The following is an 18,079-nucleotide window of genomic DNA, read 5'->3' on the forward strand; positions in this document are numbered from 1 at the left end:
TCTTTTTCTTTTTGGTGAGCAGCAAAGCAAGGTTTATCGAGGGATAGCAAAGTGATAGTACAAAGCTCCCAAGGAGGGGAGGGGACCCAAAGAGTTGCCCTCAAAAACTGAATGTAAATGGACTAAATTCTCCAATCAAAAGATGTAGAGTGACTGAATGGACTTAAAAAAAAGACTCATGTATATGCTGCCATCAAGAGACCCACTTCAGGGGCGCCTGGGTGGCTCAGTCGTCAAGGGTCTGCCTTCGGCTCAGGTCATGATCCCAGGGTCCTGGGATCGAGCCCTGCATCGGGCTCCCTGCTCGGCGGGAAGCCTGCTTCTCCCTCTCCCACTCCCCCTGCTTGTGTTCCCTCTCTTGCTGTGTCTCTGTCAAATAAATAAAATCTTAAAAAAAAAAAAAAAGACACTCACTTCAGAAGTAAAGGCACACAGACTAAAAGTGAAGGTATAGAAAAAGATATTTTATGGAAATGAAGTCTGTTGTAGCTGTATTCATACGAAATAGACTTCATTACTTACAGAAAACAAGGTAAGGCATTACATAATGATGAAGGGGTCAATCCAGCAAGAGGATATAATATTTATAAATGTATATGCACCCAGCATAGCACCAGTATGTGTAAAGGAAATATCAACAGACCTAAAGGGAGAGAGACAGTGTGATACAGTAATAGGAGGGGAACTTTAACACCCCACCCATGTCAATTATTAGATCATCCATGCAGGAAATCAATAAGGAAGCATTGGCCTTACATGACACATTAGACCAGATGGACTTAATTCAAAAGCAGCAGAATACATTTCTTCTCACAAGCACGTGGTACTCTCTCCAGGATAAATAACATGTTAGGCCACAAAAAAGTCTCAATAAATTTAACAAGATTGAAATCATATCAAGCATCTTTTTCAACCATGATGGTATGAAACTAGAAATCAATTATAAGAAGAAAACTGGGAAAACCACAAAAACAAGCTTAAGCAACATGCTACTGAATAACAAAGGGGTCATTGAAGAAAGCAAAGAAGAAATAAAACACCTAGACTTTGGAAGCATTCCTTCCTCTTCCTTTTTTTTTTTTTAAGAAGAGTTTGAGAATAATAGGTATTAAATATTCTGTTTAGTAGAATTCACCAATGAAGCCAACAGGTCCTAGACTTTCTTGGGAAGTTTTGGATTACTGATTCAATATCATTACTAGCAATTGGCCTCTTCAAATTTTCTATTTCTTCATGATTCAGTCTTGGTAGGTTGTATGTTTCTAGGAATTTATCCATTTCTTACCAAACTTGGGAAAGGAAGAAGTAAAACTGGTTTTTAAAGATGACATTATATACTATACATAGAAGAACAAAGCTGTAGGTATTGCAATCTCAGATTTTAAGATACGTTACAAAGCTGTAGTAATCAAACAGTATGGTACTGGCACAAAAATAGACACACAGATCAATGGATCAGAATAGAGAGCCCAGAAATAAACCCACGATTATATGGTTAATTAATGACAAAGGAGATAATATGCAATGGGAAAAAGTCTCTTCAATAGATGGTGTTGGGAAAACTGGACAGCACCATGCAAAAGAATGAAACTGTACCACTTTCTTATACCAAACACAAAAATAAACTCAAAATAGGTTAAAGACTTGAATGTAAGACCTGAAACCATAAAACACCCAGAAGAGAAGTAGGTCATAATAAACTCCTTGATGCTGGCGACATTTTCTTGGATCTGACTTAAAGGCAAAGGCGGCAAAAGGAAAAATAAGCCATTGGAACGGCATCTAACTGAAAAGCTTCTGAACAGTGAAGGAAACCCATTAGAATGAAAAGGCAAACTACTGACTGGGATGAGATATTTGCAAATCATAAATATAATGAGTTGATATCCAAAAAAATATAAGGAATTCATCCAACTTGATGAAAAAAATAATCCAATTAAAAATGGGCAGAAGGGGCAGTGGGTGGCTCAGTCAGTTGTGTGTCCAGCTCTTCATTTCAGTTCAGGTCATGATCTCAGGGTCCTGGGATCAAGCCCCACATTGGGCTCCATGCTCAGCGGGGAGTCTGCTTGAGATTCTCCCTCTCCCTCTGCCCCTCCCGCCTGCGTGCTCTCTCTCTCTCTCTTTCTAAAATAAATAAATCTTCAAAAAAAGAAAATGGGCAGAGAATCTGAATAGATATTTTTCCAGGACCTACATATGGTGGCCAACAGACACATGAAAAGATGCTTAACATCACTAATCATCAGGGAAATGCAGATCAAAACCACAATAAGATTTTACTTCCTACCTGTCAGAATGACTATTAAGATTTGATGAGGATGTGGGGAAAAGGGACCCTCGTGCACTGTTTGTGGGAATGTAAATTGGTGTGGCCACTATGGAAAACAGTATGGAGATTCCTGAAAATACTAGAATTAGAACTACCATATGATCCAGCATTTCCACTTCTGGATATCTATTCAGAGAAAACGGAAAGACTAATTTGAAAAGATATATGCACTCCTTTGTTTATTGCAGCACTATTTACAATAGCTAAGATAAAGAAACAACCACAGTGTTCATGATAGATGAATGGATAAAGAAGATGTGGTGTATACATACAATGGAGTAGTACCCAGCCATAAAAAAAATTGAAATCATGCCATTTGTGTCCATATGGATGGGACCCTAAAGGTATTATGCTAAGTGAAATAAGACAGAGAAAGATACCATATCACTTCAGTTATATGTGGAACCTAAAAAACAAAACCTACACTCATAAAGACACTCTTTATGACACAGAGGACAGAGTTGTGGGTTGCCAGAGGGGAAAGGTGTTGGGAGGGGGATGAAGTGAGTGAAGAGAATCGGAAGGTAAAGACTTCTAGTTATAAAGTAGACCATGGGGATGTAACTCTTAATTTGCCTTTTGTTTTTCATGCATTTATTCATTAAATATTTATTGAGAGTTTGCTACGAACCAGTCATTGTTCTAGATGCTGGGGATAGAACAAAACAAATGTCCTGCTCTCAAATAACAGAGTGGGAGAGAAATAAACATGTAAATATGTAAAATATCAGGTAGAGAAAGAATGTTGTAATGGAAATCAGAGAATTAGGGAGCTGGGCCGCGTGTTGATTCAAGGTCATCATTTAAAAATTTATCTAGTTCTAAGTGACGTGACATGACATGACACCAGGATTCCTGAGATTCTGATCCCTCACCCAGAAGTCCCAGACTTGTTCTTTTAGTGTTTGTATCTAGTTTTTTTCTTTGCATATCATTGCCACATGATGTTACTTACATTAGTTTCGGGTGCACAACATAGTACTTCCGCATCTCTGGGTGTTTTGCGCTCCCCACGAGGGTGGCTCCATCTGTCCCTGTACAGCGCCATTGCACTCATCTTCTAATGTCTGTGTTTTCTTGTGGTCTGCTGCTATCTGCTGGAGGCTAGGAAAAGAGAGAGGTAATATTTTAAATTGTTAACATTTAATATGATAAAGAGTTGAAGTGTTTTTGTAAGAGAAGTGAATGATTTTGTGGCAGAGAAGTTACTACAGAACAGATACTTGCTGGTACTTCTTCTGTTCCCCTCTTACGGGCACTGGAGATGGAATCATGTAAAAAATAATACAAGGTCTGTGTTCCTCAAGAACTTCCATTCTAATGCAGGGAGATCAATAACAAGTAAATACGATTATCTCAGCTAGGGGTAAGGGCCAGAAAGGTAGTAAAGTGAAGTTAAGCAGAGACGTGTATGTGTTGCTGCTTTAGATAGGATGGCCAGGGATGTGCTATGTAATCCGAGGTCTGAATGTTGAGAATAGTTTCAGACAGTATGGCAAGATGAAAAGTTCTGAGGCAGATACGGGTCAGTGTGTATGCAAGGGTAGAGATGGTGCGGCTGAAGCTCTGGAGAGGTTGGGACGCGAGGGCGCCGGACCTGTGACGGCACCTGTCACGTGGCAGTGGACGTGGGTCACGGAGACACACTTCTGAGCAGGTCCCCTTAAAGAACGTGTGTGATGGCTGCATCCCTGTCCATCGGGCGGCAGCTTATGATAGTATGGAAAGTACTATTCTCAGAATCTGTTTATTTAAACTGTCAGTGTTGGACTTTCCACTGTTGTCCTTGCCTGTGATAAATCCTTGGGGTCCACTCCACTCTGAATAATTTTAATTGATTAAACTTTCGAAACACAGTTGGAACTGGGATGAGTCATCTTTTTATATGACATTTAGCATCAGTCAGTCCATGGTCAGAATGATTCATTTTCTTTATTCATGTTACGAAAAGTATAAATTAAAGTTTAGGCAGGGGGCACCTGGGTGGCTCAGTCGTTAAGCGTCTGCCTTTGGCTCAGGTCATGATCCCAGGACCCTGGGATCGAGCCCCGCATCGGGCTCCCTGCTCCGCGGGAAGCCTGCTTCTCCCTCTCCCACTCCCCTGCTTGTGTTCCCTCTCTCGCTGTGTCTCTCTCTGTCAAATAAATAAAATCTTTAAAAAAAAAAAAAAAAAAATTAAAGTTTAGGCAGGTTAAAACTTATAAATTCATTTGATTTTTATTCTTTTCTTTTATTTTTTTTTGAAGATTGTATTTATTTGAGAGAGAGAAAGAGCACAAACAGGAGGAGTAGCAGAGGCAGAGGGAGAAGCAGGCTCCCCGCTGAGCAGGGAGCCCGATGCGGGACTCGATCCAGGGACTCCAGGATCATGACCTGAGCCGAAGGCAGTCGCTTAACCAACTGAGCCACCCAGGCGCCCAATTTTTGAATTTTATTTTTAATATGTTCTGTGAAGTTTTTTATGACTAACATTGTAACAAGTAACATTCCAAGCAGAAAATGAGGTAAATCTGCAGCGTGGGTGGCTTCTGTTGGCTATGCGGTGTGTGCTGTGCAGGGGTGACCCTGAGCAGCAACACCAGCTTCTTAACCTCGGGGGCCTGCCTGGAGGCGTCGCTTCTGTGGCCTGGTGCTTCTGTGGCCCGATGTGGATGCTCCTCATGCCTTCAGTGGGGGGATTCGTCTGGGATTCTTTCCAGGGGTCTTCTGGAATGCTGAGGTTCTGTGACTGGAGAAAAGTGAGATAGTAACTTAGCTGGAATGCCTCCTAGGAGCCTGACTTAAAGTCAGAGTGCTAGATTGGAGGCATTTCTGATTTCTGAGGCCTCAGGTGTGCCCGTTTGCGTGACATCACGGGCTTCTTTTGGAGCTGCTTCCGGCTTCTGTGATTCTCAGTCAGCCAGTGAGATGGGTGGGTTGTCCTCTTGGGGAGTCCTGGCCCCACCAGTTCCTCTTGCTGCATAAGGAATCTCCCTCTGGCCAACAGGCATCACCATTAAATTCCTTCTCAGACAGATTCTTTGAGTTTTTAAAACTATAAATGCATCTTTTCAAAAACACAAATATTAAATATCAAAATGACAAACACTAGCTTAATTTTTTACATATTGGTATACAAAAATTTCTTATCAATGTACCTTTTCATCATCACTGGAAATTCAATCTTGACTCTTCTTGAAATATGAGTCTCTTTTAAAAATAGTAAGATAGTAAATGTATAGAGAGAAGAAAATATTTATTTATTTTATTATTATTATTTTTAAAGAATATGAATTGGGAGGAGGGAAAGAGGGAGAGGGAGAGAGAGAATCTCAAGCAGACTCCCTGCTGAGCGTGGAGCCCCACATGGGGCTCGATCCCATGACCCTAAGATCGTGACCTGAGCCAAAATCAAGAGCTGGACACTTAACCAACTGAGCCACCCAGGCACCCCCGAGAAGATTATATTTTTTATAGTTTTTATACTTATTGGGATTTTGTAACTAAATTATGTGTCTGTGAGAATTACAATGACTTGTTCTATGTTCTGTTGATAGTTTGGCAGAGAAGTGATATGATCTAGTATGTACTTCAGGTAAAATTTATGAATGAAACATGTGAATGAAACATGTTCTAGGGAATCTAGCATTCCTAAGATGTTACTAAATGTATTCTATATAAATACATGATTTGTGAATATGGAATATAAGAAATGTTTTTCTTTTCAGAGTTAATAAATCATTTGTTACTTGGAAATTGAATGTTAGAAGAATTAAGACAGAGAAGAGCAGGTAAGTTTTGATAGGCAATGTAATTTTAAAAATTTTATTTATTTTAAATATGTAGTATGGAAGCAGGTATAAGTCATTTTTCACTCAGTGATTGGAAAGTCACTTTATGATTATGATTAAATTTAACCTTTAATGGGAATGCCTGGGGGGCTCAGCCGGTTAAGGGTCTGCCTTCAGCTCAGGTCATGATCTCAGGGTCCTAGGATCGAGTCCCACATTGGGCTCCCTGCTCAGTGGGGAGTCTGCTTCTCCCTCTGCCTGCCGCTCCGCCTGCTCGTGCTCACTCTCTCTGACAAATAAAATCTTTAAAAAAAAATTTAACCCTTTATGATTAAATTTAACCTATCTTATTTTTAAACACTATTTATAAGTAAACATAATAATAAACACTGTATTTCCCGGTATGCCAATCTGTGATATGAGGAAATCATAGTACTATAAAGCACTTAGGATGTCTTCCCGTGGTCACTTGATTTAACTTTTTCTTCCTGAAGGGGAATGACTGCATCACAGCAGTTAGATGGCTGTTAATCCTACTTTGCAGGATGTCCAGCAGCCATATTCTGTTGTTGAACTTTTTACTTTGCGGTAACTCTGATTGAGTGCAGTTGTGAGAAATGATACAGAGATGATACCGAGATGCCCTGTTTTCCCAGTGGTAACATCTAGTAGACCTACTGTAGGACAGTGGTATGGTGACCAGCACAGTGGCGTTGACGTACTGAGTGTACAGTAGACCTCTGTTGTGGCAGGACCCCTCCTGTTGCCCTTCCCTCCCACTCCACCCCCCTGAGCCCATGGCAAGCACCACTCGGGTCTCCATTTCTGTGGTTTTGTCTTTTCAAGAATGTGTCAGTGGGACCCTGCAGTCTGCGATCTGTGGGAGTGGGGCTCCATCCAGGCTGCTGCCTCCGTGTCAGCGTTCCTTTGCTGCGGGCCGAGCGGTCCGTGGTTAGTCACTCCCTCGTTGAAGGACAGCTGCTGCCTTCCAGTTTTCATGTTAGACACAGAGTTGCTATCAACCTTCATGTGAACAGAAGTCTTCATTTCTCGGCGGGAAATGCCCGGGAGTGCCGTCCTGGGTCACACAGTAATTGCATGTTCAGGTTTCTTCAGAGATGATCGTACCATTTTTCATGCCCACCAGCAACATCCGAGACCATTTGGAATTATCACTATTTTTCATTGTAGACATTCTGGTGGCTGTGTGGTAGGATCTCATTGTGGTTTTTTTTTTTTTTTTTCAATTGGTGTATTTAGACCATGTACATTCAATCGAATTATTTATATATTAGGACTTAAGTTTGCCATTTTATTTTTTGGTTTCTGTTTCTTCTCTCTGCTTTCTGTTTCTTCTTGCTGTGGATTATTTGAATATTTCTTAGAATTCTTTTGGGATTTTTTCTATAGAATTTTTTAATGTCTCTTTTTGTGTGGCTTTTTAGTGGTTGCATTATATATACATAACACACAGTTTACTAGTGTTGTCATTTTATTAGTTTGAACTGTAGTAACCTTAGCTTTGTGTCCCTTTACCTCCTCCGTTTATAGTATAATTGTCTTAAATATTTCCTCTCTGTGCATTTGGCACTATATCAGAAGAGTTACCATTTTTGCTTCCATCATCAAACATAAGTTATAAAACCCAAGAGAAGGATAGTCTATAGATTTTTATTTTTGTTTTATTTTTTTAAGATTGGTTTATTTGTTTGAGAGAGAGAGAGAGTGTGGAGGCAGGGGTGAGGGGCAGAGGGAGAGGAGACTCTGTACTGAGTGTGAAGCCCACTGGGGGGCTCCACCTCATGACCCTGAGATCGTGACGCAAGCTGAAATCAAGAGTCAGACACTTAACCTACGGAGCCACCCAGGCGCCCTGCATTTTTAAAATGTGTTCGGTTTGGTTTGTTCATCATGTTCTTGGTTCCTTCTCAGTGTTTTGGGTTCCTTCTTTTATTGTTTTGTTGTTTAATCTCTGTTTAGAGAACTTCCTGTAGCCATTCTTTTTTTTTTTTTTTTTTTTTAAAGATTTTATTTATTTATTTGACAGAGAGAGAGATAGCGAGAGCAGGAACACAAGCAGGGGGAGTGGGAGAGGGAGAAGCAGGCTTCCTGCCGAGCAGGGAGCCCGATGTGGGACTCGATCCCAGGACCCTGGGATCATGACCTGAGCCGAAGGCAGACGCTTAACGACTGAGCCACCCAGGTGCCGCTTCCTGTAGCCATTCTTTTAGGGCAGGCCTGCTGGCAGCAAATCTCTTGCTTCTCCTTTATCTGAGAGTGTCCTGATCTCCCTCCCAGTGAGGAATGTTATTGCCGAATACAGGACTCTGAGTTGACTGTTCTTTCCTTTCAGCATTTGAAAACGTGCGCCCCTTTCTTCTGGCCTCCATGGTCTTCGAATTGCTTTTCTTCTATACATGTTTCTTCTCTTGCTGCGTTCGAGACTTTTTCTTTTGCCTTTGGTTTTCAGAATGTTGACTTTGATGTGTCTTGGTTGGGTTTCTTTGTCTTTATCCTGTTTTAGGTCACCCTGGCTTCTTGCACCTCTGTGTTTGTTCATCCTTTGACAAATTTGGTAAATTTTCATCCATATTTCTTCAAGTATTTTTTCAGCCCTGCCCTCCTCCTCCTCTCCTTCTGGGACTTCAGACACAAATGCTGGATCTTTTTTATAGTCCTGCTGTCCCTGAGGGTCTGAGGTGTTGTTTTTTTTTTCCCCAGTCTATTTTTTTCTCTATTGTTCAGATTGAGTAATTTCTATTGTTCTTTCAGTTCATTGATTTCTCTGTCCATTCCATTGTGCTATTGAGACAGTGTATTGAGTTTTTAAATTTTAGTTCTAAAATTTCCATTTAGTCCTTGTTTTGTCTTCTGTTTCTTTGTTTGACTTCTGTTTCTTTGCTTGCCTCCCCCCCCAGGGAAGGTGAAATTCCTGATTCCCTACTCCGCTTTCCCTGGAAACCCCCAGAGGAATGCTGGGGAAGCCTGGTTACCACTTGCCACAGGTGAAACTCCATGCTCTCCACGTGGCCTTTGTGTCCTGTGGTACCTCGCTGGAGTAGAATGGTTATTGTTGATAATGTTCTGTCCTGCTCAGCTGCCCCTTTCCTGATCCTGTAGCTGGACAGCAGACACCTGTTGGTATTTCCAGGTTGCTGGTTTCTCCAACTCCAAGCCTGGGATGGAGGAGGCACGAGAAAACCCAAGGACCCTAGTGCCATGTCATTTCTAGCCAGTCCGCCTTAGCTCCATGTCATTCCTAGCTGGTCCATCTTCTCTGCCTGTCAGGGTCGTCTTACGTTCCCTTCATGTATGATGTTCACAGTGTTTAGTTGTGCTCAGAGGGAAGAATGGTGAAGAGTACACTTGCTCCATTTTTCTAGAAGCCAGGACCTAGGTTTTAATAGATTTCTGTGGTGTATTTTCTATTATCAAGAAGTTCTATCTTGTGAGTAAAGTTTTGGAGAATGTAGTTAGTTTTCTGTTATAATAGAATGGAATTTGTTGGTGAGTTCCTCATAGTCCCTATGTTTGAATAGTCATCAGATGATGCATTATTTTTCTCTTGTCAGATCTCACCATCACAATTCTAAATTTTTTCATGCTTTCCCCACTGTTCATTATTTTTATAATGCACCCTCCCTAGTTTCCTCATAGCTGTGTTAAAATATGCAAATAAAATCAATTATATTTTTTAAGGGAAGAAAAGAAAGCCTTAAACAGTGTTGAGTAATGTGAATTCATTACTGTGTGACTTTTGATCATCATTCTCTTATCAAGATTGGGTCTGATTTTTGGGATGTTTCACTTTCTAGAATGTGCCATTTGTCTTTAGTGTGATCTCTTTTCCTCCCCGTACTAGATACTCGGGAATGTCATGAACCAATTCCACCTCTGTGAGTAGCTCAGGTTACGTGAGGTATGTGTAGTGAGGAGGCCTTCTTTGAGACAGACAGCACAAGGCTTTGGGACAGGCAGGGAGAATAAAGGGCCCATGGAACTTAAGCTTCACTAGCCTCATGGTATATAAAGCTTTGGCCAGTAAAATGGGAAGCCAGGAAGGGGCTAATTTCTGATAATTATATTTTTTGTGTAAAATACAGAAATCAGCCATAAAATCAGCCATCCCACAAGGGATCAGTGAAGGGCAGAAGACCCCCTGTTCTTTATACACTGTTGCACAGGGAAGTTTGCTTTTCTTGATCCAGTTTTTCTGGAGCCTTCTCTCTCCCATTCTGCTCCTTTCTCCCTCGGTCTGTCTTGTGTTGTTGGCAGTGGTCTGTCTCACCTTTGTGACCACGACCAGACAGTAGGAAGGGGCTGAGGAAAGAGAAGGGCCTGTCTTCTCTAGAATTTGGCTGGTTGGAGAATTTAAGAAACGTGTCACTGCCTACTATTTCAGAATTACTAGAACTCAGTGGCATAAACTCGTAACGTCATCCCTTGTCTCCCCTATTTTGTTCCTACTCAACGCACCCTGTACACAGCCTTGCTTTCAGCATTACCAGCCAAACAAACCTCATATGGATACAAAACAAATTATACTGGGTACCTCTAAATTCATTGTACTCATTTTTGAATGGGAGATAAGTCTGGAAATTCTTTTAACTTTCAGGTCGTTTTTGTACCGCCATCTTTTTTGGGCCGATGAGTTATTTCAAGGCTGTTTGCTTTATATAAAGGGACTTTGTGAAGATGCAGTTGATATCAAAAAAGGTAACGAACACGAAGACCATCCATCTGCCATATGCCTCATAAAGGTGGGTAGAAGTGCACTGCTCTACGCTAGTGTTTGTATATGGAAACCAGGAAGACAAATAGAGTTTTGAGTCAAAGGAATTCATACTGCTAGATCCATCAGTAAACGGTCACGATGCATGACTCATGTTCTAAAATACTCGCAAAGAACATTATTCCCTTGGATAGTCATTTTTAATAATTAACAACATTCCTTATACATAATTTCTTCCCTAACCTCAACCAAAGTCTGTTATGAGGTCTTTTCTCTATTTTCAAAACTCTAAATGTGCAATATCATTTATAAATAATTATCTCAACTACAATTGATAGTTACCAGCTAGTCTCTCAATATAGCATGTCAAGAAATTGTCATGAGTTACAACACAGAGGTTTTGGTTAAATTTATGAATTCGTCTGTTCCACAGTTCTAAGAAAGGGTGACCTTCTTAGTGGATGATTGAATTCAGTTTATATAGAATAGTTCTTTTAAAGAGGTTAAAGTACGTAGAAGTGTATGTTTTAAGTGTTTAATATACAATTGAACAGGATTCCAGCAGCTTTTACTTCATTTACCCACTGAGTGAGGAAGGTACTGAAAAGTAAAATTGATAGTCACCTAGACTTAAAAATAGTAAAAGGATGTGGACAAGTTATAAATTTGATCATCAACTCAAAAATTGTGTTGACTATACACATGTAATAAGTTTAATACTTATAAATCAGTAGCTTACTTTTAGAATTGATTATATACAGTGGCTGATACATGATAGATGCTTAATAAATAGTCTTTGAATGAAATAATGAAGAAAGATGAATTAATCACTACAGATCAAGTACATTTTTTATAGCTATATTGAGATGAATGTTTCAAGAGGATTACCATTCAAGTTAAGGACACATTTCATAGAGGAGTATTTTTGATATGGTTTTATTCTAGAAGGAGATTGGTCGGGCAGCTATATTAGATTGTTTTATGAGTGACTTAGGGGCAGAATTTATTGATTAATGGTGGGCAGTAAGGCAGAGGAGACTTCGGAATATCTGTGAATGCCCATGCCTGCTGGATGGTAATGCTAACGGAGTGACCTTAGACCCTATCAGCTTCCCCCAGAATGTCAAGAGGAAGGGAACACAGCTTTCCAGACAATTTGTAAATATTTGTTAATTATTATATGCAAAGGGGATGGATACAAACTAAAAATGAGTTACTGCTATTTTTAATTTGCTTACAGTTTATTGGAAGAGATAATTCTTTACATTTAAAAATGATTGCTAATTCCAGAGGTAGTCCCTCGGTTTTTCTGTTCATTGTAACTAGCCAGTTAGCAAAATATAAGGCAAGGGAGGTTTCCTGGCACACAATACCTGTAAAATACTTGTAAAATATTCTTGCCTCAGATATTCAGAGGAAGCAGTTAAAGTCAGGGCATGTTTCATGAAGGAAGCACATTATGAGCTAGGCCACGCTGGATTGGAATAGCCAGGCAGCAGAATGTGAGTAAAGCATTCAATATGTTTTTTTTTTAATTATGTTATGTTAATCACCATACATTACATCATTAGTTTTTGATGTAGTGTTCCATGATTCATTGTTTGTGTATAACACCCAGTGCTCCATGCAGAACATGCCCTCTTTTCAATATATGTTTGATATCAGAGTTACGTTGGGTCTTGAATGTTGGGCCAAGAATAACAGAATAAGGGAGAAGTAGGAGCAGAACCTGGGCATTAGGGCTGGGGCACTCCTAGTGGGAGTTGTGAAGAAAGTTAGCAAGAATAGGAGTTTCTGAGATTGTCTGGAAAGACCAGGGCCAATTGGAGGGAGAACAGAGTTTCATAGCCAGGAGAACCTGAGATATGGAGGTCAGGAATCTGAAGGTGGCCACTTGTATGTTAGGACTGCTGGGGATGCAGGTACCAATGAGGATTGACGAGGAGGCAGGGAGGACGAAGCAGGGGCAGGAGTGCGGACAAGGGACCGTTCAGAAGTTAGAGTGGAGTGCATGCTGGTGCCATTGTTCTGCCAGGATGAACCAGCACTGTGCAGGGGCTGGGTGTCTGGAACTGTATGGCGCAGGGCACACGTGGATCATTGTATCCAGACCTTCCCTTTCAACTGAGAAACCAAGTCCTAGAGAGACAGTGATTTATCCAAAGCCACAGAACCAGCTAAAGAGTTGGGACTTGGGGTTCAAGAATGATTGCGTTGGGGGAGGAAGTATTTTGAATGCTTAATAAAAATGTAAATTTGTATCCTACCCCTTTTGGGAGAAAGTGCGGTGAGTGGTGCTAGTAATCTACACTTTTTGCAAGCCCGCTTGGTGATTTCCTATGCAGAGTAAACATTGAGAACTATTCTTTTTTTTTTTTTTTTTTTTTAAAGTAGGCTCCTCCTTGCCTAGTGTGGAGCCCAGTGTGGGGCTTGAATTCACAATCCTGAGATCAAGACCTGAGCTGAGATCAGGTGTCAGATGCTCAATCCACAGAACCATCCAGGCACCCTGAGACCTATTTTTTTTTTAAAGATTTTATTTATTTATTTGACAGAGATAGTGAGAGAGAGCACAAGCATGGGGGGTGGGGGGCAGTAGGGAGAGGGAGAAGCAGGCTCCCTGATGAGCAGAGAGCCTGACGTGGGGCTTGATCCCAGGACCCTGAGATCATGACCTGAGCCGAAGGCAGAGGCTTAACCGACTGAGCCATCCAGGCACCCCATATTCTTAAAGAACAATTAATGAAAGTTTCTGAACATGTTATTGTAGGCAAATCAATGTGATGTTGGTTTATGGGAAAAACTGAAAGCAAGGAGATACAGAGTTAAAGAGATTGCTAATAGAGTGCTAGAATAATGCAGGTGTGAGCAAGGATGGCTTCAGGTAGGAGGTTAGCAGTGAGATCAGAAAGGAAGGGAGATTTTGAGATACATGTACTGGAAAAATCAGGACCTGGTAGCCAGATATGGGACCAGGAGAAGGAGAACACAAAGAAAGAGTTAATCCAGAATTTTAAGGCTAGAACAGCACTTTTCTATTTTTTTTTTTTGAGGGAAGTGTACATTTATAAAATATTGCAGTATAACTAGGGATAAAGATGTCTGCTATTTATTGATGAAAATGTATTTTGGCAAGAGAATTAACAGAATGTGGGAAAAATGAGAAAATTCTGAAAGAGGAAGGATGCTGGGATATACGTTGTTTGTGTATGGCAGGGCTTGGTAGCATAGGAGTTGGAATTTCTCCAGGCCACATTTCGAATGAGCTCAGTAGAACATGCATGTCACTTAGATTATGTAATTTTAGCCTCTTTATCCCACATTTAGTGCTCGTGTTTTTAAGTCTTAACACATAATTGGGATTTCAAAGGTAAAAGCAATTCCTGGATTTGGTGGTTCCCTTGGGTTCATAGATATTTCAAAAATACATCGAGTTTTGAATTTTTCTGCTGAGGCTTAATCTTAGTTACAATTAAAACAAGAATGTATTTTTCTGTCTTTTATCAAGATTTAGTTTAACTACTGGTGTTTGGATTTGAAGAACGTAAAAAGCATTTGGTATATAAAGCATAATGTATACAAAAGGAAGGATAAAATATGCTCTTTATGACATGAAGGTGTGACCATAATATTTTATATCTCTTTTTTTTGTAATGAACTTTGACTTTGCAACACTCAACGTTTACTGTCATTTAATTAGCTGGATAGGTCTCGAACATATTCTCTAGATGAATTTTGTAAAGAACAGTTACAGCAAGCCACCCAGGCACTGAAGCAGCTTGAGGATATCAGAGATAAAGCTATTTCCAAAATCAAAAATACAGTTTTACAGGTAATTCTTTAATTATAGCCTCTCTTTTTATACATTTCTGGTGTATTGAGTAAAGCAGTTGCTCCAGCTTGCATCTCTGGAAACAGTGGTGGAAACGGGCAGGTGGATTCGTCAGCTGACCAGCTAATGCTGCACATTTACTGGGTGCAGGGCATTTTCCAGGTGCTGTGTAGAGTGCAAATATTGATGTGTACAGGTGTATCCTCTGCTTTTTGAAAGTTCGTGTTACACCATGTTGCTTTTACAAAAGATCTATATTCGTGCCTGTTTTTGCTAGCTAAGTGAAAGAAATCCAGAGAGCATTTTCACTTTTATGAAAAAAAGCCAGAAGCAGAAATAGCCTTCAGAGTCCATTTTGCAGCGAGCTGTTATGGGGCAACACCTGGAGCAGCGAGAGGCCCCCCCCCCCCCCCCCCGCCCCAGCTCCTGCCCTGGGACCCACATGCAGCATCTCAGCATCAGGCCACCAGAGCTTTGGGCTGTTATCTGTGAGCGAGCATCTGTGCTTTTTCTTGACTTAGTTTGTGCATCCATTAGCAAGATGTGTCCTACAGTATCAGAAAAGCCTAACAGAGGTTATTTTTTGGGGTCTGGGAATGCTCAAAAATTTTTCCTCTTTGCTTTATGCTATTTTGGCTTATGGAAGTTTTCATAGCAACTCTACTTTTGGATAGTGGGGGAAACCTGTAAGAGAGAGAGAGAGAGAGAGAGAGAGCATGTGTGTGTGTAAATGCATGTATATGTATATTTACATATACACCTTCAAGATACTTCAAATCTAATCTGAGCTGACATATATAGGGAAATACAGTTTGTTACAAATTTCAGTATTTCTAAGATGAAAACTAATTGTTCAAGAGAAACATACCTAGATGAGACAAAACTTCCCTAAGGATTTTATAAAAAGGATTCAATAATACAATGAGCATTCTTACCTGAGATGCTGTGACTCATTTCACAGGGTTATTTTCTATAGCTTCCCTATATAGGGAATGACAACACGTGGAAGCATGGTTCACAAATGCAGTTTGTAAGGGACTGATGCAGTGTCTCTTCTTATGGGCTTGCTGCCTCTCTCTGCTGGTTTGTCGGAATCCAGGTGGATATTTGAGGCTCTCTGATGGAATAGGTGGACTGGGTCTCCCTCAAACCATTTTCAGATGTTATTTCTCTGAATTAAACTTTTTTTTTTTTTTAAGATTTTATTTATTTATTTGACAGAGAGTGAGACAGCGAGAGAGGGAACACAAGCAGGGGGAGTGGGAGAGGGAGAAGCAGGCCTCCCGCAGAGCAGGGAGCCCGATGCGGGGCTCGATCCCAGGACCCTGGGATCACGACCCAAGCTGAAGGCAGACGCTTAACGACTGAGCCACCCAGGCGCCCCTCTGAATTCAACTTTTAATAAATACAGGGTAGCAGTGACTTCAAGGCTTTGCTTCTTGACAAGAAGATGAAGTGCAGCTGTTTCACATCAGTGAAAGAAGGATCTCTTTCCTCATTGTATTCCGGAGTCACCCTAACCTCCCTAAGCCCCAGCATATGGGACACAGTTTGGGCTCTGGGACAGTTTGGCCAAGGATCGTATAAATCGATATGTCTTAGGCCACTGAGATAGTAGTTACACATTCTAGTGTCTCCCATTCAGCATCACCAGGATCTGGTCATAAATATTAAGAGATTTCTATTTAAATAAATTTCAGATAAGAACCCATTAGACCCACATGCCAACCAACCCTGTTTTTGAAATCCACCAAAATTATTCACTCCACGGAAGTAAGCAGATTTAATAAAAATGGCAAGATCATAAAACTGAGAATGGGCGTGAACAAAAAGGATATGGGGAATGGAAGTATCAATAAAGTATTGCATTGCTTTTTCCTCTTTAGGTGTTATCTCTCTAACAGAGACTTGTGCCCTATTTTGACATGGCTCTTTATTTTTTTAAATTCAAATTCAATTACCCAACATATAGTAGTTCATCATTAGTTTTTGGTGTAGTGTTCAGTGATTCATTAGTTGCATATAACACCCAGTGCTCATCACATCACATGCTCTTCTTGATGCCCATCACCCAGTCACCCCATTCCCCCACCCAGCTCCCTTTCCACAACCCTCAGTTTGTTTCCCAGAGTCAAGAGTCTCTCATGGTTTGGCTCCCTCTCTGTTGACATGGCTCTTTAGCCAACGCATGGCTGAGTTGCTGGGTCCCATCCCGTGCAGCTACCCAAGGCAGGCAGCATTCCCCATTTCCAGATTAAGTGTAATTAGAAAGCACTGACATTACCTCTACTATTTTGTTAGGGCATTTCATATTGAAATGCTAAGGACCATGATTATCAAGCTTTTGTGGGCAAGAGAATCACCTAGGAGGCTTGCTAAAACAAGGGGTCTCAGTTTCAGCCACTATAGCTGGGGAGTTCACATTTCTAACAAGTCCCTAGGTGAAGCTTGATGCTGCTGGTCCTGGAACCACTGCTCTAGAATTCCTCCAGGAGAAATTTTTTTTTTTTTTAAGATGTTACAGAGAGAGACACAGCAAGAGAGGAAACACAAGCAGGGGGAGTGGGAGAGGGAGAAGCAGGCTTCCCACTGAGCAGGGAGCCTGACGTGGGGCTCGATCCCAGGACCCCGGGACCATGACCTGAGCCGAAGGCAGACGCTTAACGACTGAGCCACCCAGGCGCCCCCTTCCAGGAGAATATTGACTGTTTATTTAAATGTTCAGACTCAAACTTGAAATGTGAATTGAATACACTCTAAGATTGTATTTATTTCTCACTGAATTTTCCTGAGCTCGGTAGAAGCATTGATTTCAAGAGAACTTCAGAGCTATCTGTTGGAAATAAAGTCACAATTTCAGAGGTAGATTTTAACAAATAATGAATCATGCTTTAAGTTTCAATGGCTGTACCCTTTAAGAATTTGAATTATTAAGCATTTGTCCTATCAATTTGACTTGCCAGGAAGTTTCACCACTCAGAATTTTTTGAAATGATGGACACTTCCATCATGTCACATAATTACTACTACTTTTTTTGCAGTGAGAATATTTAAAGCAAAGGAAACCATCAACAAAATGAAAAGGCAACCTATTGAATGGGAGAAAATATTTGCAAACGACGTATCTGAAAAGGGGTTAATATCCAAAATATATAAAGAACTTGTACAACTCAACACCAAAGCCCCCAAATAATCCAATTAAAAAATGGACAGGGGACCTGAATAGGCATTTTTCCCAAAGAAGACATAGAGATGGCCCATAGACCTATGAATGCTCAAATCACTCATCCTCAGTGAAATGCAAATCAAAGCCACAATGAGGTATCACCTCACACCTGTCAGAATGGCTAATATCAAAAAGACAAGAAATAACAGTGTTGGCAAGGATATGGAGAAAAAGGGAACCTCTGTTG

General features: G+C 40.7%; 1 protein-coding gene across 1 annotated transcript in view; it reads left to right on the forward strand.

Moving 5' to 3' along the window:
• DNAH14 (dynein axonemal heavy chain 14) overlaps nt 1–18,079 on the forward strand; it is a 346,072-nt gene that overhangs the window by 36,529 nt on the left and 291,464 nt on the right. The window contains exons 8-10 of the mRNA XM_078078658.1: nt 6,040–6,102; nt 10,718–10,862; nt 14,535–14,666. Of these exons, the coding sequence (XP_077934784.1) occupies nt 6,040–6,102; nt 10,718–10,862; nt 14,535–14,666 (340 nt within the window). The remainder of the gene's footprint in view (nt 1–6,039; nt 6,103–10,717; nt 10,863–14,534; nt 14,667–18,079) is intronic.

This window comes from Halichoerus grypus, chromosome 7 (genome assembly GCF_964656455.1).
Source record: "Halichoerus grypus chromosome 7, mHalGry1.hap1.1, whole genome shotgun sequence".
NCBI classification, from domain to species: Eukaryota; Metazoa; Chordata; class Mammalia; order Carnivora; family Phocidae; genus Halichoerus; species Halichoerus grypus.